Genomic DNA, 24,949 nt, shown 5'->3' with positions numbered 1-24,949 from the left:
CATTTATTGGTACTGTCGTCTGCTGCCGGCCCCTGACCTCTGCTTGGACTCCACTCCACTTACCTGGGTTCTCCCCAGCCGGTACACACTTCACGACCCTCTGTCAGTCTGCATCAGGGCTCCAGTGAACACCTGACTGGCAGAGTAGACTCCGGGTTGGGTCGTGCCGGCTGGAGGAGTTCCTAACACTTACAAGACATTTTCTTTGAAAATCTTGCAATAATAATCTTTGAGACATCCCAAAGGTTCACTCTGAAGTGAAATTTCAATCACTAAATATATTACCTCATATGGTCATCAGGATATAGATGTTATGTTTAAAAGGAAAAGAAAAAAAATCTAGTGCAATATATTTTAATTGAATAAACAAAGTTTTCATTTTCACACTAGACAAAAACACTTACTGAACAGAATATGAGTATTAAAATTGAGGGGTACAGATATGCCTACTGAACAGAAGAGGGAAGGTGTCATATAATAAACAGATCTTTTAAAGTATCCCGGGATATTGCCAGACAATGCTACACATCAAACTGTTAAACTGAAGGTATTTTCCTTTCTCATACTCAGTGCACACTCTCCAACGTTTTTCGTGCACACATAAGTTACCTTGAAAAAGACCCTTATGTTTGGTCAAAAATAAAATACAATGTTCCAGCAATTTAGGATCTCTACTTGGAGAAAAATGTTGTATTCAAAATTGACTGAAAACCACTTTTAAGTATTATTAGACCATTGTATGGGTTTGTGCATATTATTATATGTATTATTAAAGTGTAAGGTCTGTTTTACAGGTGGATGAAGATTTGTACTCCGCCTTGCTTAACACACACACTTACCTTCTGAAGGAACTTACAGCTGCTGATAGTTCAAATGATGGTTTACTGACACGAGACCAGTTCAAGTAAGGCTTTTCCAACTGTATATAAAATACGACAAGAAAATGCTTGCCGAAATAATGAAATCATTTGACAGCAGTCACTTTTCAAAACTGTATAAGTAGAGTCTGAAATGTTATTAGGACACTGTGTAATGTAACATCCATATGTTTGTCACAGTCCACCTTTTCCTGCGTAATGTTATAACAGTTAAAAGTCACTTATTTAAAGAATTTTATTGCACTATGCTATTCTTTTCTTATTTGTTTTATGTGTTTATACCATTATAAGATGGCAAGCTTATTGCATCACCAAAGAAAGATTTCTAGCTGTACTGGAGTATACTTGATGAGACTTTAGGACTTTAAGATACATATTGCGAATTTGTTGTGGAATACATTGGACATTTCTTTAATTTTTTCATGTTCTTTTTTTTCACATGTTTCCTATAATTTTTTTAATAGAAAAAGCACCTGTGGCCGGGTCCCGAGTGGATTGGCCATCTTGAAATTAAGTCCGGCATAGGGAGGTTTAATACCTGGCGCCGGAGAGGTTAAAACATCGGTGCTAGGTGCTGTGTGAAATGTGATTAAAGGGTTAAAGGGAATGTATTTAATTAAAGTGAAAATGTATTTTAAAAGAGTGGAAGGGAGCACAGAGCGTCGCAGCATTCAATGGGCTAAACACCGGCGCAAGGTGCCGGAGAGTTCAAGAGTGTATATATGTATATTAAAGTGTCTAAATGTACTGTGCAGTGTGCTCTGTGGAGCCGGGAGAGTAATAACTGGCGCAGCAGCCATGTAGGGGTTATAAATGTTTATTGAAATAAATAAATGTAAAAATTAATGTATATAAGCCTGGAGCACCGGTAGTTAGCTGGCGTGCAGCAAGGGTTAACCTCTAGCGCTAGGCACCGGGAGTGTAGCTATGTGAATTATTGATGTGTATAATGTAAATGTGTATTTAAATGTAGGATGTATGTGTATGTGTGTACAATAAAGAAAAGTACTTATCATGTTCCTGGTGGTCCAGCGGGGGCTCTGCAGCCCTGGATCCTTCACTCCCTGGCAGCCAGTTTCAGTGGCTACCGGAGGGACTTCCATAGCAGCCTCCTGGAATCAAATAGATCCAGGAGGTGCAGCGCCTCCTGGGGGTCCTAGGAGGCTAAGCCGCACAGTGAGTTCAAAGAGCTTCAGATAGCGACAGGCAGGGGCTGCTGCCCTGGCACCTGGTCTTCTCTCCCTCCGGTACTATTTTCGGCCAGAGGGGAGAGCCGGTCCCTGGAGGTAGTTTTCGACAGGAGATTTAAAAGATAAATCTCTTGCCCCAGACAGACAGGCAACACAGTGGAGAGTGGGCTGAGACACTCCCCCTGCTTCAGTGTAAAAAGGTGTTAACCACTCTGGGCGGATTCCTGTGCAGGCTGCATGAATCAGTCCAGATAGCTTAAAGGGGTAGGAGGGTGTATTACCTCCTGCCAAGCTAAGTCTCCAAAACTGTATAAAAAGAGCACTGGTTTGCACTGAATTGTATCATTATTTAATCTGACCTTCTGATCACTAGTACCATACATTAGTGTTGAACTGTCCTTATTAGGACACTTGAGCTAATAAACATCATTTGCTTCAAGGTCCTGCTTGACACCTTCTTACTTGCTGTAATTCCCGTGACCTGCAGATTAGACCCAAATCTAATCCGTTTTCTGGCTGTTCTGAGGTTTTGGCACAGCATTCCAGTACTAGCGCTTTGCCCACTACCTGCAGCTCTGGCCAGTGTGATAGGCCAGGGGGAACCAACCACAGCAACCCTGATCTGAAGGCAAGAGGTCAGAGATACCAGCCCAAGTGTACCATGAAGGGGGTACACTAGCAGCGACAGTTACCCAGAAGGACACGGTTCTGGATGCTGCTAAGGAGTCCAGTGGTGGCAGCAGCTTAAGCCCCTCCTACTGTGGTTAGAGGGCACATTTGGGATAAAGAAAGGGATGGTGGAAAGGCAAGCCCAGCCTGTTCCCAGCAACACAACAGACATGGTGGCATAGGGGTTCTATCATGTCAAAGCACTTAATATGTATTTCTGTTTCTACCTAGTGGCATGTTTAGATAATTTAGCTGTATTGGGTTGGGGTGCATAATGAGGCAGGGCCCTCTTAACAACAATTTGGGCCCCCGGGCAAAGCAGTGCACCGGGGCCCCTATATATATATATATATATATATATATATATATATATAAAAAGTGATTATATATATGGGCCCTGCAGCCCAGGGGGGCCCGTCAGAGGCAGCACAAAAAAAAAAAACCTGAAAAAAAAAGAAGAAAATACTTACAGGTTTTTTGTTTTTTTTGTGCTGCCTCTGACGGGCCCCCTGGGCTGCAGGGCCCCCGGGCACCTGCCCATTGTGCTCAATGGGATAAACGGCCCTGTAATGAGGTATTGTTCATTTATTGTTTAGAAATAAAAATGTCAGGTAGGTAACTTATTTAGGCTGCTGTGAACATAAATAGCATGTGAAAGACAATAAAAAAAAACTGTTCTCTGAGTTACAAAATTATGAGAGTTACACTAAGTCCATTTAAAATAAGAGCAATTAAGAAATTTGATTCTTTTTCTTGAAGATGAATTTGATGGGGGTAATAGTCACAATATTGCTTATTGTTAATAAGGAGAAGATAATGGTGGTCCCAAAAGCATTATTGACTATTAATAGGAAGAAGAAAATGATGTTGGTCATAGCCCTAATAACAAGAATATTTACAGATGTGCATAGAAGATAAGGAAAATAGTAGTCCTGGCAGTGTTGGGCAGTGGGACACAGTACTGATGATCAGCCCCATGTATTATGGTGTGGTGCAGAAGGTAATGGGTTTCTCACATTTGCCGTGGACACGCATCGGATCTAGAAAACTAGTGACCTCTGCTCAATAAGCCTCATAGAAAAAGTAATAAATCAAACACCTGAAACAAATCAGAATGCTCTGCAAACAACTGGAACGGTTCCTGTCTCCCTCAGGACTGGACCTGAACCTCACTTGGACATTTGGACTGGACCTGGACATTCTCTGGTAGCTTGCACTTAAATTCTGACAACTTATTTTTTGGCAATGGCCGACTCCCCTCTGGGAATGGTAGTTCCTTTTGTGATTCTGGCAGCCCTGTCTAATAACTTTGCAGCTTTCCCTGTCGGATTAGCACTCTATCTGTTAAACTTGCAGCTCTTTTTAATGGCTTTATAGTCTACCTTATTACCTTCAGTCGCAGAGTAATGACTTTCCCTCTTTAATTTTATTAATTTTGTTTCCCACAGTTCCCACTCTTTCATCAACACTTATGCTCCCTAGCAGGTTAGGTGGACTTAGCTGTAGTACTATTCTCTCTCCAGCAACTTTGCTTGGTAAGGCTGCAGTCCCAGCAAAGCCAGTATCTCCCTTCTCTTTGGCCATTCTTCTGCACTTCTCCTCCTTTATTGGCGCAAATCTTTTGGCAACTAGTGAGCTTTGACATTGTTTCATGTTTCTTTGGTCCTCGACTATGCTGGGACATGTTGTTTCCAGTGCCCGAGGAAGCTTTGGGCTGCCCACAGCCAGAGGATCCTCCCCTGTCACTATACTCCCAGGACGCAAGCCTCCAAAGACAGTTAAGTCCTGGGTACAGGATTACATGTAGCTTTAAAGTACAGTACTTCGCTAAAGACTTTGGAATGGTATAAACTTTTTTACACTTTATGGAGATTGTAAAATAGGAAAAAAAAATAGGAAAAAAATGAAATCCTTTAGTTCTCCTTATAAAATTATTGCTATTCTGATGGGAATAAGATCCCCATTATAAATCAGTCATAAACAATAATTATAATTGCAGCAGGTTCCTTTTAAAATCATTTATTTTTATTTAAATGTTGTGAGGTTTTATTGCTGTTGATATTTTTAATTTTTTTGCTATCTGGGGTTTATGCCAAAAGGTTGCATTTGCTTTGTGTATGTATAGAGGCCTCTTTAGATACATATTTTCACTATCTCTTTCTTTGGGAAATATTTTGGTGCTGTTTGTTTGTTTTCTCTTAGTTGTGAAGTATGGCCAAATGGAAAGTCTGAGTGTGGCTGTAAGTTGTATAGAAGCTTTATTGTAGCATGTAACTTTACTCTTGACCAAATATGACCATTAGTGATCATACAGTATATGGTTTATTCCTCAGCCATCAAGCAAATAGTCATGTACTATACTCATAAACTCATGACTACAGAAGTTATTCATAAGGAGAGCAGGATGGAAATGTCCATCCTGCTCTCATGTTCTATAAAAGTAGATTATAATTCTATAATTTCATTAAAATACATTACTTTTTAGGACTAATTAGCCAGGCTATATTACAGTATATTATCCTTGATGGATGCATCCTAGAATCTTTTAAATCAGAATGGAAGAAAGACCTTTGAATAAACCTGGAACAAGAGGGATTGTTGCTTATCAAGCAACGCATTGCTAAATATTACATAGGTACAGCTGTAAAAGAACACATTTAAAGTTTATACAGGATGTTATATGATCCCCTCAACATTGCAGAAAATATACCATTCACATGTGTCAGCTATTGGGGAAACTGTGGATAAATCGGGACATACCTACATATATCGTGGGAGTGCCCTTTTGGAGCAAGAAACTCCAAACTCATAGAATGAATAATTAATGTACACATAGTACCTAACCCTCTAGTTATGTTTAAATCATTGGGTGTCATGGGTAAGTGTACTGTGAGTGTAGATGTCAATACGAAGAAGAAAAGGTTTGGAAAATTGATTCAGTGTGTCTTATATTTAACTGCCTCTAATCAATGCATATTTCCTAGAACTTCATATAATTTCTTTTGGTGCACAGGCAGCCTGGAATATTTATTTGTTGTTAAACTGTGCACATTTATTAAAAACAGCATCTTTGGTTTGATATTTAGTTGCCCAAAAAGTTTTTGATCGGATTCTGAGGCCCTTTATACTTGCTACTTTATGTAACTCCTCAGCCAGATTGGCGATAAAATATTCAGTTTCAGCTCCTGTTCAAAGAGGAAATGGCACTAGACAGTGTTGTCATTGGCTGCACTGGCTGCACTTGTTATTGAACCCGTAAATGGACCTTATTTGACATAACCTGAATATTGTGGTGATCTATGTGCGGAGTGAGGTTTATAAGCTGCCACTTTTTGCAAATGATATACTCCTTACTCTTTCATCTCTTCATTTCTCTCTACCGAATTTATAAAAATGACTAAACTCATACTTGGCTATTTCTTGATATAAAATAAATTACTCCAAATTGAAAGCTCTCCCCCTACACATCCCAGCAGTGTCGGACTGGGGCATGAAGGGCCCACCGGGGGACTGCAACGCTAGGGGCCCACCAGAGGGGGTGTGGCCAGCCATCATAGAGGCGTGACCAGACACTAGTGGGGGAGTGGTCAGCCCACGAAGGACAGCTAGCACCATAGTGTAGTATATAAATAATGTAGTGTGTATATAAAGAGTACACAGTGTTGACCTGCCCCTTAGATTGGCAAAACAGTCACCAAAAATCGGGATTGTCCCACTAGACCAGGCTTGGCTAACCTGTGGCACTCCAGGTGTTGTGAAAGTACAAGCCCGAGCATGCTTTGCCAATATATAGCAGCTTATTGCTGGAAGGGTATGCTGGGACTTGTAGTTTCACAACACCTGGAGTGCCACAGGTTAGCCAAGCCTGCACTAGACTCAAAACATTTGACAGACTGTCCTACCTGTTCTTGTCACTTTTACCATCTGGTTTCTTTAGTTGCGGCTTGTATGGATCCTAAAATGTTGAGGGCCCTATTTGGAAAAAATAATGGGTACATTTAGAAAATTCCAACCAGACTCGTCATTAAATAAATAGGACCCACAATTAATACTTAGGCCTTCCTCCAGACCCAACATTAAATTAATAGTATTCCCATTTAATAAATAGAACCTGATACCCTCCCTCCAAACAGCCCCAGCAATAAATTAATAGCATTTACATTTAATACATCCATTTCCCACAACCATTCCCAGCATTAATTAATTTTCACATTTAATAGATAGCCCTCCTCCCCACACTCAGCCCCACATTCAATTAAAGGCCCAAAACTCCCTCACTATAGATTAGCATAGGCAGCCCCCCTCACTATAGTTTAGCATAGGCAGCCCCCTCTCTATAGTTTAGCATAGGTAGCCCCCCTCCCTATAGTTTAGCATAGGCAGCCCCCCTCCCTATAGTTAAGTGTAGAACGGCAGCCCACCTATAGTTTAGTATAGTCAGTCCCCCTATGCCACACAGGAGTGCCCCCAAACAATATTATTCCACACAGGAGTGCCCCCAAACAATATTATGCCACACAAGAGTGCCCCCAATGTTATCCCACACATTAGTGCCCTCAAACAATATTAGGCCACACAGGAGTGCCCCCAATCAATATTAGGCCACACAGGAGTGCCCCCAACCAATATTATGCCACACAGGAGTGCACCCAATGTTATCTCACACATTAGTGCCCCCAAACACAATATTATGCCACACAGGAGTGCCTTCAATGTTATCCCACACAGTAGTGCCATGTTATGCCACACAGCAGTACCAAAAATTCACAAATGCCACACTATAGTGACCCCATTTCATATTATAGCTGCAATAGTGCTGTCACTCACCGGACTGTGAGTGCTTCTTCCCGTGTATTTAGGAACCGTGGCCGTCCACCATCCTGAGGGTCTGCGCATGTGCAGCCCTTTCAAACCTTCAGTTCATGTTCCTTTTAGTTAATTGGCTGATCAGGCAACACTCCCTATTTAAAGCACCTGTGTTCAATACCTCGTTGCCTGATCTTGGAGTCTCATTCCCATGAGCCTCTGAAGGTGTTCCTGTGTTTCCTCGTGTATTCAGCTCCTGCTGATTCCTGTGGTTTCCAGACCACTTCTACTCTCCTGTGTTTCATCGTGACTGTATTAGCTGATTCCTATCCGCTGCCTCCGTGCACTACAGTTATCAGACCACTTCAACTCTCCTGTGTTTCATCGTGACTGTATTAGCTGATTCCTATCCGCTGCCTCCGTGCACTACAGTTATCAACTCACTTCAACTCTCCTGTGTTTCATCGTGACTGTATTAGCTGATTCCTATCCGCTGCCTCCGTGCACTACAGTTATCAACTCACTTCAATTCTCCTGTGTTTCATCGTGACTGTATTAGCTGATTCCTATCCGCTGCCTCCGTGCACTACAGCTATCAGCCCACTACAACTCTCCTGTGTTTCATCGAGACTGCACCAGCTGATTCCTATCCGCTGTCTCCGTGCTCAACAGTTCCAGTTCATCTCAACTCTCCTGTGTTTCATCGAGACTGCACCTGCTGATTCCTATCCGCTGCCTCCGTGTACCTGCAGTGTCCTGCTTGCCGCTACCCTTCAGTTCTATTCGTGTCTGCAGCCAGCTGATCCGCTCTCCGTGCTTCTACAGTGTTCCTGCCTGTGTCAACTCGTCTGTCTGCATCGGATCAACGCCTCGCTGCTTTCATCTCGTCTAGACCATCTCTACACGTCAGTGTTCTCCAGGTGTCCAGTCCTATATACTACTGCTTCCTGAGTATTTGTTCCCATCTCCGCTGGTCTACCTACCTGTGCGCTGCACCTACTTGATTACCGCTTCTGCCCTCCTGGGACTTCGCATCCTGCCGGCCTCCAGCCGTTCAGGTATCTCTGCACTCCTGTCTGACAGCCTGCTCCTGAACCACGGTATGCATACTTCTCATTGACTGTGCTGGTGTATTGCATATCTTGCTGGACTGAGTTGTTCTCCCCTGGAGTTTACTATCCGCTGAGACTATTGCCATCATTTGACTGTGTTACCTGTTGCCCGGATAGTTCCTGTGACTTTGTATTATTGTGCAGTGCTGTTCAGTCATTACTATATTGTGCATATCATCGTGGGATCAAGTTCAGTGTGCCCGTGTAGACTCTGTATTGCATTTCTCTCCCCGTGCTCCTCCTCACTTATATATTCAGTGGTACAACTTGCTAGAGGCAGACCACTGATCCCTGTCTCCCGAGTCACCTGTTTCTGTATCCTTTCACATAGCAGTGGTACAACTTGCTAACGCAGACCACTGACTTCCCGGATACCTCCACCTGGATTCCATTCCTTCACATAGACAGCGGTACAACTTGCTAAACGCAGACCGCTGACTCTCATCACCTCCTCGTTGCTGCTGGACATTCCTCCTCACTATAGCAGTGGTACAACTTGCTACCGCAGACCACTGACTACCCTCACGTTTCCTTTGTCCATTCAGTTCCTCGTGTACTACTACCGGTATATTACCAGTGCTGCTAGTCATAGACTTTCCACGAGCATTCTCTACCATCTGCTGTCTCCTGTTCCGTGATCACCCCGCTACCAGAGTACCATATTACCATCTATACTACTCTGGTAAGTCCATCACCTGGTGATCCCTGGGTAAAGACTCCTAGTGCCCGTGACAAGTGCCACCTAATTCATACATATATATGTATATATATATATATATATTATATATATATATATATATATATATATATATATGTATATATATGTATATATATATATATGACACATATATATATATATATATATATATATATATATACACACAGTGATAGCACAAAAAATATATACAAGTGGCCGAAAGCTACTTACCCATTTGTTGAGTGTCCCCATTTCATATTATAGCTGCAATAGTGCCACCTAAATCATCTATATATATATATATATATATATATATATACAGTATATACACAGTGATAGCACATAAAATAAAAATATATACAAGTGGCTGAAAGCTACTTACCCATTTGTTGATTGTAGCAGCCTCATAGCTCCTTGATGCTCCCGACAGCCTCTCAGGCATCCATCAGGCAATCAGCTGACAGGGGAGGGGAGGGGGCGGGTCACATGATCTCAGCTGCGATCGCATTTGGAAGATGACAGGCTGTGACAGCCTGTCATCATCCAAATGCGATCGCAGCTGCGATCACATTTGAAGCAACGGGGATGTGGAGGAGGACAGCGGGCTCCCTAGTGGGGACAACGGGTCCCCAGGGGTAGCTCTGCCCACTTTTAAAAAGGGGTGTGGCCGTGAGGCAGCGGGGCCCACCAGTGAGTTTTCCGGTATCCCGGTGGGCCAGTCCGACGCTGCATCCCAGATAGAAAACTATTATCTATTGTACAACCAATTTTGCTTCTCAATAAAAAAAAAAAATTCTTCCTGTTCTTTTTCTGAAATTCAAAAGAATTTGTATGCATAGGGGCAGATACGTCATGGTTTGGTCATATTGCTTCTTTTAAAATGAACTCTCTTTCTTGGATTTTGTATTTGTTTCATAAAATACAGGTTTAAGTCTCACAGAGTATTCTTAAACAGATACAGAGCTCAATAAACAAGTTTAATTAGATGAGTAACTCTCCTAGACTGACATTCTCTACTTTGGTTAGGTTGACTGTTGAGAGGGGCAGGGGACTTCCATATATCTCCAAATATTATGCATGTCATATAGGTCAACTAGTTAACTGTAATGTGTTATTATAATCCTAGTAGAAACGCTATAACTTTAACTTTCACAATATGTTATGCACATTTAATTCTGAATTATCTCTAAATCAAAAACTTGACTGTGAAAGAGACCTGTACTCACGGATGATGAAATGTAGACTAGAATTAGGGGTAAAGTGGGCAAGGCTTCCATTTCCACCTTAATAAAAGATACATTTATACAAGATAGTCCCTTGCTATATAAAATATTTCCATCTTCTTCTTCTTTATATTGGGGAGACTGTTGACAAAGAGGAAGTTTTATCCACACTTGGTGGTATTGGCCTAAGATTTCAAAGTTTTTTGGGCAAATTCAAACGATGCTTGAACATATATTTAATACTAAATTTCATCTTTCTTGATGATCCACCCTTTTATGCCATCCAATCTTTTAAATTGACTTCTCATATTCTAAATACAGCTAAAACATCAAGAGCTAAATACTGGAAAGTATTCATCTCTACCTTCCCTCCAATAATGTCAAAAGAAAAATATGGTTTATAGCCTCCATGGTAAAAATGACATTACAATTTCAAGAAAAAGCGGATAAATTTGATTCTATCTGGGAGCCTTGTTTATCTCTCCAACTCCTAATATCCTTTAAATATCTTGTTTTCTTCTTATGATACCATACAATCAAGTATTAGTGCACATAGACCTTTGACATTGTTATCAACTCCAATTTTGATTTTGTAGTATAAATTACTGGGTTTAATAGGTGATTTACTATTTGTTGATATCTGAGTTCTTCAGTTTCCATTTTCCCTTCCTTTTTTACATTTCCCCTGTTGAAATTGACATGCTGACATTTTTTCTGTTTGATATTTTTCTGTTGTTCAAGATTTTTTCCCTTTTTGCTTATCATTGAACACTTTTGTGCTGCTCATTTGTACTGATTGCACATGTTGTCATTTCAAAATTAAAAGTTTTAAAAACAGTTATCATTTGCCTTTTTCTTTCTCACAGGATACAGCTCAAGAAAGTATTTCACCTTAAAAGTGCAGATGAAATGCAGGAGATTTTGGACATTGCAGATTCCCAGCTTAATCCTGAGGATGAAAACTTTAACTACAAGTCTTTATTCACTGAGGTTACTGTCAATTATCACCGCTCTATATAGAGGATCTTACAAAAGTTTGAACTAAATATACAGCTAAACTTAAGCAAAATAATGTTCATAGTAAGCAATACAATTGCAAAGTATGCTGGCGTTATGCAAAGAAATATTAATGATAATAATAATATAACCCAGTGAATGTACATTGGCAGTTAATTGTTGTTGTGAAAGTTAACACTATTTTACTGTAACAGTAGGCTATAAAATAGAAAAATAGTTGTTTATCTGTATTTTGCTACAAGTTCTTGTAGATAACTAGTTCATAACTATAAATGGAGTATTGAAAATCATGCAAGGACTTACTGCTTGAAATGCAGTTAATGCACTAGTCTTTATAAATTTATTAATTCAGTTAGTTTGTTACTTAATTAAGTCTATAAGGTCTGCCTACGAGCAAGTAATTTATATAGAATACTAACAAAACCAAAAGATTTAAACCAAACAAGAGAAGACAATAGGCAACCAAATGAATCTGGTGAAAAGTTAAATTTCTTTTTTTTTTTTTTTTAACTCGAAAATTTTATTATACAAACACAAGTGACAACAAGCATAAAGGAAATAGTGGTAGCAAATAAACCAACCAGTGTCACATTTCACAGTAAGAGTGCCATTTGTAGTAAAACATGTAAACGATAATACTAAACTAACTAAATCAAGTTATAGCAATGTAAATTAAGGGGGACATAGGGGGGAGGGGAGGGGGACTGGTCGTCAGTTATTGCATGCCAGGGGAAGTAGGAAACCCACAGGTGGGAAAGCTGCCAGAACTATATCACGGAATGTGGGAAAACCGGTAGGCCCATAATCACATGGGGGAGAGGCTACTCGAAAGGAAGTGAGCGGGGGGACTACAGATATAGCCAGGGAGCCCATACTTGGTGGAACTTGTCTTCCTTATCACCCAGGTGGCAGATAATTTTCTCCATATTGGCAATAGACCAGATAAGAGAAGAGACGCGAGGAGGTTCTGTACGTTTCCTTGACCTAGCTATCAGACACTTGGCAGTCGCTAAGACATGTGAAGTCCGTTTTGCTGAATGGGGATCCAGGTCTGGTATAGGGTAACAAAGGAGGAATGACCATGGATCCTTTCTAACAGGGCATTGGAGAGGGGAGGAGAGGAGACCAGCAACCCTATCCCAGAAGGAGGAGATGACCGGGCACGACCACCAGATATGAAATAAAGTTCCTCTATGGTCACAATCCCTCCAGCAAGTAGGGGAGGAAGATGGATACATCCGTGCAAGCCTATCGGGTGTAAGATACCATCGATAGTAGAGCTTGTATGCATTCTCTTTAATTAGTTTGTATATAGAGCTTGAGGCCACACTTAATCTGATGATCTCCCAGCAATCCTCCTCCGGGGGAGGGTCAAGGTCCCTCTCCCACTCCCTCTCGTGGGTATTCCCGGTTGTCAGCATATTTTCCAGGAGTAGGTTGTGCAGGGAAGAAATCATACCCCACCGCAGCGGGGAAGAAAGGCAGAGAGTTTCAAATGGGGAGGTGATATAAGGTGCGTCGCCTCGCAGGAGAGAGTGGAGGAAGTGCCTAACCTGTAGGTATTGATAGAGAGGCAGGTGGAAATCAGGGAATTTAGAGCAGAGAACATCATAGGGTATGAGCTTCCCCCGGACCAGAAGGTCCCCAACAAAACGGATACCTGCTATAGTCCATGCCTTAAAAAAAGGATTGGAACATACCTGGGGGAAAAGCGGGGTTGTGCCACAGGGGCATGATGGACATAGGGGTTGGGACACAGAGAGGTGACACTTACAGATCTCCCAGGTCAGAGCAGCGAATACTAAGGTAGGGAGGCATTTAATCAAGGCCATCCTGCAGACGGGTGGTAATACCATATACCCAACAGATCTGGCAAAGAGAGATAAGCAACTTCGATATCTGTCCACGAGTGGGAGGCTGGAGGACCATAAGAGGACACCACTGAGCTAAGTTGAGCTGCTCAATAGTAGGCTATAAGGTCGGGGAAGCCTCTACCACCACAGTTTGTAGGTTTTTTAAGTAGCGCTAGTTGAACTCTGGGGGACCTGACCCTCCACATAAATTTGGTCAAGTGTCGTTGCATAGAATATAATTCGGAGAAAGGTATCTTTATAGGGAGTGCCTGGAATAGATAAAGGAGTTGGGGGAGGATTGTCATTTTCACAGCGATGATCTTGCCCAGCCACAGGATAATAATGGATCGCCAGGAAAAAATATCAGACCTAAGCTTGAGGAAAAGACCTGGATAATTCTCCTGGTATAGAGACTCATAGGAGGTGGTGATGTAGATCCCCAAGTACTTTAGTTTTTTCTTTTGCCAGCGAAAGTGAAAGTGAGAGGTGAGTGCATGGCAATCCCGGGAGGGAAGGTTAAGGAGCAGGGCCTCAGATTGTGTTTTATTAATTTTATATCCAGATAAGCAGCCATATCTAGTCAAAAGGTTGAATAAGTTGGGCAGGGAGATTAGCGGTTGCTGAAGGGTAAGAAGCACATCATCGGCAGAGAGAGCTTACTCTCCAGTGCCCCCGTCTTCACACCTTTTATATCTGGGGAGGCTCGGATAGTGGCTGCCAGGGGTTCAATGACCAGGGCAAAAATGAGGGGGAGAGAGGACATCCCTGATGTGTGCCGTTAGTGATTGAAATAGGGTCTGAAGGAGAACCATTGACCATGACTTTGGCAGAGGGGTGGGAGAATAAGGCCTGTATACCCAACAGAAAATCTCCAGACAGGCCAAAGTGCCGTAGGGTATGGGTCAGAAACTGCCAGGAGATCCTGTCGAAGGCCTTTTCAGCATCTAGGGATAAAATAATTGAGGGAGTTTTCCTAGTGTTAAGTATATGGTTAAGGTCAATGGTTCTCCTTGTATTATCCCTGGCCTGTCTACCAGAGACAAAGCCTACCTGGTCATAGTGGGCAAGGGCAGGGAGTACGGAGTTCAGCCGGTTGGCGAGGATATTGGCATAGAGTTTTATGTCGTTGTTTAGCAGGGATATCGGGCGATAACTAGCACAACTATGGGGGTCTTTACCTTATTTGTGAATCAGGGAAATCCGAGCCTCCAGAGATTCCTTGGGCTAGGAGGCACCTTTCAGAATGGAATTAAAGAGGGTGGAAAGATGAGGGGCCAGGAGAGCCGCAAACCTCTTATAGTAGGCCGCCAAAAAACCATCGGGTCCAGGTGCCTTGTTAGCTTTTTGAGCTTTTATAACCTGCTCCAGCTCCTCTAGGGTGATGGGTTCGCTAAGGTGAGCTGTTGCCTGGGGAGGCAGTTTAGGAAGGTTGGCTTCCGTCAGAAATCTTTCTATGCACTCCGCATGTTTGCGCGGGCGGGGGGCATCAGGGGGCTGAGGGAGATTATACAGTTTTAGATAGTACTTCTGGAACTCAGAACGAATTGATTTAGGGTCATAAACCAGCACGCCCGAGGAGTCCCTGATAGTCAGGAGATTACGGGCGGAGATCCTGGTCCGGAGCCGAGTGGCCAATAACTTATCAGCCTTGTCACCTTTTTCATAAAAACGTTGGTTCAGCCATTTCAGCTTGTTGGCCACTTGGTGGGAGAGCAGAAGGTCAAGTTCACCTTTCGCAGAGACTATTTGTTCTAGAATGGCAGGGCTGGGTTAGATTTATGTTGGGTCTCTAGCTGTTGGAGGGAGGCAGTAAAGCGTAGAGTTTTAGCTAATCTCTCCTTTTTCGCACTCGCAGCTAGGGCTAATAGATGACCCCTGATGACGGCCTTATGAGCATTCCAGAGGGTTATAGGTGAAATGTCTGGGGAATCATTTGTTTCAAAATACTCAGACAGAAGGGAGTTGAGGTGTGCCACTGTCTTTCGGTCATGGAGTAAAGACTCATTAAGCCTTCAGGAAAAGGAGGAGGGACGTAATGCTAGTGAGGAAAGGTCTGAGGTTATTGTGGCATGATCTGACCATGTAATTGGGTGAATACGAGAATTAAGGAGTTTAAGGGTCAGGTCGTGGCTGAGCAGGATCATGTCAATTCGTGAATATGTGTTATGGACGGGGGAATAGACGGAGTAGTCTTGAGCTAAAGGATCAGAGATCCGCCACGTATCATACAGGTTATGCAGCCTCAAGAACTCTTGCAGGGCCTTGGAGTTCCTCCCATCTCTCCTGTCGGGGGGGGGGCAGGTCGGGGGGCTAGATTGAGAAGTTAAATTTTATTATTATTGTTTCTTTGTTTAACCGCAGCACATGCCAGAGAATATTGAATCATTCATACAAATCTTTGCAATATTAGAGCCTATAGTTTAAATTCCCTACCACAAACACATGCACACTAGTGTCCATTTTTGACAGAATCCAATAAACCTACAACTATATTTTTGTACTATAGGGGGAAACAAGAGCACATGGAGGAAACCCACGCAAACACAAGCAAAACAGACAAACTCAGATATTGCCTTGGTAAACAATCAAGCCTATGCCCACAGTGATGTGAGGCAGCCATGCTAACTACTGTGCCACCCAAATCACTCATTCTAGTGGTTAATTAATATTTAGTAAAAAATTTACTTATGTGTTGTTCCTGAGTGAACCAAAAGTGCTCTAATGTTTGCTCAAGTATCTGGATCACTAACTGCTCTTGCATGCTTCTGCTTTTCAGACAAACAGTTGGAGAAGACATAGGTCAGCTATGAACACACAACATTGTGTGCTTGATAATACAGTGTTTGTGGTTGATCCACAATTTCTAGTTCAGTTCGTCTATACAGCAGAGGCATGCAGGAAGCAGGATCAATTATTCAGAAAGACTTGTTCAAGTCCTGTACTATCTGGAACAATGCCTGAGCAGATTCTTACTAAATGCTCTTCAACTGCTCTTACACTTAGAATTGAACTTTAATATTTCTTTATACTAATGTTTGATGGTTTCCTCCTGGTATGTTGAATTCTTTTTTTTTTTTTTAAACTTCAATACTTTTATTGGGACAAATATCAAATAATGGGGATACAGAAAACAAGATAGGGGATGGGGATAAATACATAAAATGGACATGGAAAATTTGGTACAAAGTGGGCAAAAATACAGTAAAATCACATTAGTCAAACACACTACCTAAGGAAGAAGCAACATATCCCAAAAAAAGTTTGTTGACCAACTGAATCTAGCAAGAATTTAACTTGAGAGGGTTGAGGTGAATGTGTTGAATTCTTGATATCCATGCAATATGCCCATACCATAATTTTGCACTGCTTTATAGAGGAAACAGGAAGAGGATTTGGAATTATAATTCACCTTGCTTTTTTTTGTATATTATCTTTCACCTCATTTTTGAGACTTTGCGACCCAAGATCACTTCACTTAAATAAATATTAATAAGTGTTTCCTTTTTGGAAATGTTGTTACAGTATATAGTAGATTTATTTTAAATTGTTTAAGAAACAGACCTCTATCAATTTATGCTACATCGCTTTAAGTTATCAATATCATAATGTAGTGCCTTGCAGAATAAGGCTATACATGTAGTCTGATTTATTTTTGGACATCCCGCTGCATGCCATATCTTGCGTGAAATTGCTCTGTATATGCTCAGAAACAGACTTTATGCCAGTGAACGCATTTGCATCCAATTAATTTCCAAACGTAAATGACACTTCCGACTGTTTATGACTTGAAGGACGGAACGGGGTCCCGAAGGGGCGAAAACACACAGACAATGTACAGTAAGGGCGTGCCAAGGTCAAGCACGCGCACATTTCTCTGGGTATATTTTAGTTATGTGTGTTTCAGCCTTTATTTTTGTACCAGCTTCAGAGCAGGTGAACTGAAGTGCCGACTGATAGTGATGACTGACATGTATGCATGCCAGAACATGTATTTGGAAGTAAAAAAAACTATAAAAATGCATTTTATGTACATTAAGCATTAAAAACATCCTGAATTATGTATTTCATGTAAAAACAAGATTATAGAATGAATAGCTTTTTTATTTTAAATACATTTTTAAATTAATTTTATAAAGTGTTTTTTTTTGTATGTATTCTCATGGGACTTATACCCATAGTCAAATGGAAATGTTTCTTGAGATCTGCTTGTATTTGAATACGGACCAGTTGTATTTGAATAAGTTACATCTGTTTTTTCTAACGTAAGTTGCGTTCACATTGCATTCGAAGATAAATCAGGCCCATAGTGTCACAGAGACAAAATATTAACTGTAACCCAAATAAATGATAGAATGCTATACACTTTATAGCCATTGTCAAAGATTTTTCAACCAATGGAGCTATATTACTTCTATTGTGTGTATTATACATACCTGTCAACCTGACTCCTTTTTACAGTGTGATAACAGTGCATTTCACATATCCGTTTACAAATTCAAAATAAGTGTAGAAACAGATTTATTACACTTTGAAAAGAGCTTGGGTTGGCAAGTGTGCATTGAATAGGATGGAGTACAATGGGGGCTTGGCAATTCCCAACTTTTTTGTTGTAATTTCTCTGGTCCATTGTGCAATATGATGTAACACATGCCCTTGTGTTTCAAACTCCCATTGTCCTATAGATTGTAAGCTGACGAGCAGGGTTCTCTTACCTCTCTGTCTGTATGTATTACCCAGTATTGTCTTATTAATGTTTGTTCCCAATTGTAAAGCGCTACGGAATTTGCTGGCGCTATATAAATAAATGCTGATGATGATGATTTATGTCAGTGTATAGATATATTCTTCATTGGAAGTTTCAACTTCCTATGAGCCACAGTCAAGTTGCACCATAATGCAAGTAACCATAGAGAGCATCTGCATATGACTAAAGCACTCAATTGGGCTTACGCTTGCTTGCTTAGTGTAAAATACGTTTTTCCGTAAAGTGCATTTGCACAAAAAAAGTTGTACACTTGAGTGCCTGTGCCGATTTGATTACATCTGCCACTTTTTCCTTCCTCATGACTGAATAGGCGGAACGAAAAAAGGGACAGTTTAACATAGGCACTGTGCAGTAATGGCAAGTTTGTGTAATTACAAGCAAGACCGACCTGTACAGATATGCAAATACATCTGTTGGGAGCCGTATCACTTGTGGGTGTCTGATGCCAGGTGCAAATACAATCACTGATAATGATGATGAAAATCAGCACCACTAGCTGCTTGCTTCTGATTGGATAATTGCAGATTGACCTCTCCAGCTGATTGTAGTAAGAAGAATACAACCGCACTAGGGGGTAAATGTATCAATCTGCGGGTTCTTCAACACCCGCGTGTTCAGCCTCTTCCGCGATTAAATTTCAAGCTGCGCTGCATTGTAAAGGGAAGTTAACCCTTTACAATGCAGCGCCGCGTGAAATTTAATCGCGGAAGAGGCTGAACACGCGGGTGTTGAAGAACCCGCAGATTGATACATTTACCCCCAGGTCTTAAAACCAGATATCCTGATATTAAATTTATAGTATATAATTGATAATCCAGTATAGCCAGTTGTTCAGCAGAATAGCTGAATGGTGCACCCTATAACCTAAGATACAATGGTAGCAAAGAGGAAACAGAAAAGGGGTTATGCAACAGGGCACTCTAGGATAAGTGGTTGTGAAAAAATAGAAATGTTAAAATAAATAAATTTTATTGCTATGTATTAAAATTGACACATCCTAACAGGCAAAAAAGGCTACGCGAAATATAAAAACAAGACAAAGACAGTGAAAATAAAAATTGCAGATCAACTGCAAGAGGCTCTGTAGTCAAGCTCTTAGAAAATAATAAATCATGTAATTTGAATAAGTGGATCAGTGGGCAGATGTGAAGCCTATATATGTGTCTTCAATTGATAAAGATAAATAGGCAGAAAGACAACTTTCCAGGGTTATACCCAAATCGTGTATCTCCTATACATCTCTCCCATTAATAGGTGCTGTAGAATAATAGGTTAGATGGATTCCTTTAAATTTGCCTGTAAAGGTATGAATCACTATTGATGGTTTAGTTCCCTGTTTGATAATCTAAAATGCCTAAGTATTAGATCTAACATATAAAGGAAAAAAACTCAAAAAAACTCAAGGCAAAAGCCTTGCCTTGAAAAAGCTAATTAAGTGAAACGTGCGTTGGCGTCCGCTCTGTGTGTCTAAACTTTAACTATGTAGATAGCGCTTTGAACAATCTTTTCCCCATATATCTACAACATTATAATTATATTTTACACATATTTATGTGCGGGGATATATAGGCTTCACATCTGTCCACTGATCCACTTATTCATATTACATGATTTATTATTTTGTAAGCGCTTGACCACAGAGCCTCTTGCAGTTGATCTGCAATTTTTATTTTCACTGTCTTGTTTTTATATTTCGCATTGCTTTTTTTGCCTGTTAGGATGTGTCAATTAATACATACCAATAAAATTTATTTATTTTAACATTTCCATTTTTTCACAACCACTTATCCTAGAGTGCCCCGTTGCATAACTCCTTTCCTGTTTCCTCTTTGCTACCTCTCCAGCTGATAGCGATTCCTTCATTACACGTGCCTATATTATATAATGAATAGTGGCCATTTGTTAGTGTTATGTTTTGCTATTTGCAGTCAGACCGGCAAAGTAAAGATTATAACTTGAATTCTATAAAGGCATGTGATTTATTTTTATTGCATCAAATAGTGAATGCGTGTTATGCTAACAAAATGAATGTGATCAAAAGTTTCTGCTTTGTACATTAATATTTCAATTATGTTTAGTTAGGCTAATGTGATTGTGTATAGTTAGTGTACTTTGATTTACACTTTTACAATTATTACTAAATTATTACTGTATTGATATTTTTTCTAAACTCTATTTGTGCATTTTTATCTCCTCAGATGTTTTAAAAATTTTAAACTTTTTATTTTTTTGTTGTTGTTCTTTGTCCTTATTTTGGCATATAGATTGTTCTTGGACCATCAGCATTGCTGGTTTTACTTTGGTGTTGTTGCCTCCACCAGCATCAGCAACAACAACAAAGGCACAAGGAGTGTGTCTATAGGTCACACGTAAGCCTCTTTGGAATACCTGAGTCAAGAATTCTGTTCAGGCTCCAAAATCATGTCATCTTGGAAACTCTGAAAAAATGTGATAGTTGACAGCAATACCATAGATGATTAAATTGTTTTCTGTGTTAATTTTTGTGTCTAGCTTATTACAGACAACAGTAGGGGTGGTGGCAGTAATGTCTCCAACTTCTTTTAGTCTGGTACTCAAATGGTAATTTGCCATTGGATGAGGAATCCCTTTTGCCTATAAAGCAGCAAATGAGATTCAAATATATGGAGCATTATGACAACTATAATGCTCTATGTACATGCTTACATGATGGCAAAGTCATTGTCACTCATTTCTCAAAAACAAAAAATCAGCAATTGCCACTCGTGTTCACCTTAACGATCTGATAATCTACACCATTTTTGCTAATTTCCTCGTAACAAAAGATTCATGAATACTACATGGAAAATGCTATGTTTATTATACTTGTTGTGCTTGGAGGAGACACTGATTACCCTTTCTGACCGTAGCTTCTCACTCCTATTTTAAATCCAGCCACAGAACCACAAGTTGCATACAGTTCTGAACATACCTCCACTAGTTGGTCATTAAAGACACATTTGGCCTTCTCAAAGCCTGTTTTCATTTTCATTGATCCAACTGGAGGGCATTTATGAATGTGCTGGAAGCTGTGTGTGACATTATAAATGATTTGGGTGCCATTTTCACAATATTGCCTTTCAAAATACTTACTTAGGAGAGGATGGAAATAGTGTTTGAGGAACAGGAGATTAATATATTGAACCTTCGCATATGGAAGAAAAGCGGAGTTTTCAAAATTATGTTATTTAGCAATGCTACAGTTGTAAGTGCAAATGATAAACACAAATTGGTAAAATCAAATACTTTATATTTTATTTGTTTATTTGTTTTATATTTGTAGCAAAACCATCTTAAAGCTGATTATCGTAATCGTTTTTTTAATATTATTTTGTAAATTACGAAAAATTATGTATATATGTCCATAGAATGCATGCTGTGTGACAATTATGCTCTGCTGTTTGTAAATAATTTTGACACGTTATATTACAAAAATATATTCAGACATTTCGCCATGCAGTATATATTTAAGTCAACAAAATGTATTGCCCATTTTTACAACAACTGCTTTATATTATGCTTTAATTTCCTACATATGTAGGATTAATTGAAGAAATGTTTAATATTTAAAATAATTCTTTCAACATTGTTTTATATTTTGAAATCAAAAGTATATTGTAACCAAAAATAAATACATATTTTTTAAAATGTTTTCTCCCAGGGCCGATGCTGGGATGACCTCCATGAAACGTCGCTCAGTGTGGCCCAAGCAGTGGGGGCTGCTGAAACAGACAGATAATGCCTTGGCTCCCTCAGAATCAGGCTCTAAGGGACCATATGCAAGGACAGGCCCAGGGTCTGTAAGGACCATCCTCCTGAGGATGACCACCAGTGCTCAGCCAATCTCATCTTCTGCAGGACCTTATTCTCCTGGAATTTTTGCTGCAGGGAAGTATGCAGCTCTATATATCTTTTTCCTAGAGCAAGGTCTTGTGCCATTATCTCCAACAGATTGGTGTTGGTGATTATGCCGATCCTGCAGCGGAGTGGACATTGATGTCCCTCGTGACACATTCTCAGTGTCTTAATCTGACACGGTGGTTTGTTGCTACGCATCTAGGAAATTTAGAGGGAAAAAAATATTAATATTTTGGCCTACTTGATTTTATTTTTGCTATGCCATTACTTAATGATTTTACTTAATGATTTTATTTCCTTCAAAAAACATAGACATAAATGTGATTTCCAACTGGCTTTTACATTTAAAAAATGTTTAATAGGGGGGCGTGGCATGGCAGCCATCTTCGGCAGACGTCTTCGATCTCTTCTGTGATAACTGGGACATTCTCTCCCTAAATTGTCACTGAATTTTGGATTCAACTTCAAGATCTCGGGGTCACAACGATTCTTTTCCTACCGATGAGGACCCGAAAATTGTGCCCTTTTACACTGGGGCCTTGAACACATTTCCCGCAGGCGATCAGCAACATGTGCTAACTAGTGCCCCTTTGCGGCTCACAAAGATCTTATCTACGTGGGACTTCACCGCTTGTTACACCTTACACCGCTGCAAGTCCAGGATGTGAAGCTGACCGCAGTGCCTTTTACAGTGACACTGACTTTCCGGCACAGTCCCAAGCATCTGACGTGACTGCTACGCTGCCAATACTGACCGCACGTTCACCCTATCCAACCCTGGTAGAAGGACAGACAGAGGTCGAGCACATACTCTCTTCAGAACACCCTCTGCAACGGGCTCCCTGGTCTACCTACAGATGCCTGACACAACGTTAAGTTGCTCAACTTTCACACTGCAATACCCCCTTACAGGCGCGTGGGTGACCGGAGTAACATCTGACAGGCTATTTGGGACAGGACGCAAGGCTGACGGTTCTCACTGCTAGCAGACACCTCTGACAAGCGAACCATTTCTGGACTGCCATAGAGGTCTCCTCCGACACCATAGATCTTGCACACGGTCTGATCACACTGCTATGCTGGTAAGTACACACCCATCTTACCTATTCTATTATTGTCACCCTTCATCCGTGCTGCAAAGAGTACTGTCCTGCCAATTCTCCCCTCGGCAGTCTCCTATTGCAGGGCAGAGTCTTGTTGCTTGTTATACCCTGACCTGCATTTCCACACTGCCACCTGGTGGATGACTTTATTATTGCACTCTCTGAATGTCCATGCCATATAAGTGACTTTTACAACAAGCCTTATTGTGGTCCCTAACAAACTAGAGCCCTGATACTTTTCAATTTGACTTCACTGAATAGTACACAGATGCGGACCGTTTCCTGCCTCCCGATTGGGGCTGGACACCTTGCTGCTCCTAGTACTACCCCACTGCCTATCTAGCATTCTGGCAGCTTGTCCCATCCTAGAACACATGAAGCAGCTTTCTTCTGACATCTCTGCCCACGCTTACGGGAGCAGAGTCCTGGATTTCTACTCGATGATGCACTGTTCTGTTCTAAATGTAAATTGTGTTATGGATTAATCCATGACCCTCTGCATGGCCCTTGGGCCAGGGCTATTACCCGGTATGTCATTCCTACTTTCCATGCTTGTGACCCTAGACAGAATAAACAAGTTGTTGCTACCCTCATTGTCTCCCATGTAACGTTTGAACTGTTAACGTCCCACTCCGACCCTGACAAACGCTTTCTAATCCTGATAGGAAAACTTAATCATAGTTAACTTGTACTATAATGTTAACTTGTATGGTCCAAATGAAAACCAACGTTCCTTTTTCACCAAGTTAGATTCCTTGCTCTTTCAGGTCCGCCAGGGAGAAATGATTATGGCAGGGGACTTTAATGTTGTAGTAAATGACACTGTTAATAGGTCATCCACTTTGGCTTCCCCTGCCAGCAGCTCCTGTAAATCCAAGGCTTTGGCGTGCTTCCTCTCTCACCATCTTCTCTTTGACTCTTGGAGACTAAGAGAACTCTCCTCCCGGTACTATACGTTCTATTCCCCGATCCACGGCACCTTTTCACAATGATCTTCCTCAGCCACGATCTGTCCCTGAAGCTCCGGGCAGCTCACATACATCCAATGGTCTGGCCCGACCATTCCCACATTACTACTGACCTCTCAGATATAGTCTCCCGCCCTTGCCCTGCAACATAGCGCATCAATGACACTATCATGATCCGCAACTTACTCTAGAATTGTGGACCCTTCTAGAAGAATATTTCCTTCTCAATAACCTTCCAGATATGCCCTCCACGACCCTCTAGGAAGCTCATAAGGCGATGGTATGGGGTCACCGTATTAGCATGGCCTCATGCCGTAAGAAGCTGTCCATCTCTAAACACACAACTTTAGCTATCCAGCTCCAGACTCTGGAGTGACAACACAAGCTTTCCCCAGATGATGCTACACTGAATAAGCTTCTCCAGGTATGGTCTGACCTGAATCTCTTTCTCTCGGAGTCCACTGCCACGGCTCTGAAACAGGGAAGGAAAATGTTCTATGAAACGAGAGACAAAGCAGATAGGATCTTTGCCGCCCATCTGAGGACTCAGAGATCTCAAAATAATGTTATGGCCCTGAAGTCAGCCTTTGGCGCGCCCATCTATAGCCCGGACCAGATAAGTTGCGAGTTTCAGAAGTTTTACTCTACATTGAATAATTTAGATAGTATGACCCCTAGAAGCGCCCCCCTATGGATACCATAGCAGCTTTCCTGAGACAAGCGAATCTCCCCACACTCACTTGTAGCTCAGCACAACAATTAAACAAGGCACAAAAGACCTCTAAGGCCCCT

At 41.1% G+C, this 24,949-nt stretch overlaps 1 protein-coding gene across 4 annotated transcripts in view; it reads left to right on the top strand.

Annotated features, from left to right (window-relative positions):
* TSNAXIP1 (translin associated factor X interacting protein 1) overlaps positions 1-24,949 on the top strand; it is a 403,075-nt gene that overhangs the window by 321,531 nt on the left and 56,595 nt on the right. For 3 of the 4 annotated variants that reach the window (XR_012679541.1, XM_075188810.1, XM_075188811.1), the window contains exons 13-14: positions 795-904; positions 11,442-11,565. Coding sequence is in view for 2 of the 4 variants with exons in the window: in XM_075188810.1 (XP_075044911.1) it covers positions 795-904; positions 11,442-11,565 (234 nt within the window). In the remaining 2 variants the exon portion in view is untranslated. Of the gene's footprint in view, positions 1-794; positions 905-11,441; positions 11,566-22,493; positions 23,169-24,949 lie in introns of those variants that run through there. The other variant, XR_012679542.1, reaches the window with a different exon arrangement.

Source organism: Mixophyes fleayi, chromosome 10 (assembly GCF_038048845.1).
Source record: "Mixophyes fleayi isolate aMixFle1 chromosome 10, aMixFle1.hap1, whole genome shotgun sequence".
Classification (NCBI taxonomy): Eukaryota; Metazoa; Chordata; class Amphibia; order Anura; family Limnodynastidae; genus Mixophyes; species Mixophyes fleayi.
This window is presented reverse-complemented; position numbering and strand designations above follow the sequence as displayed.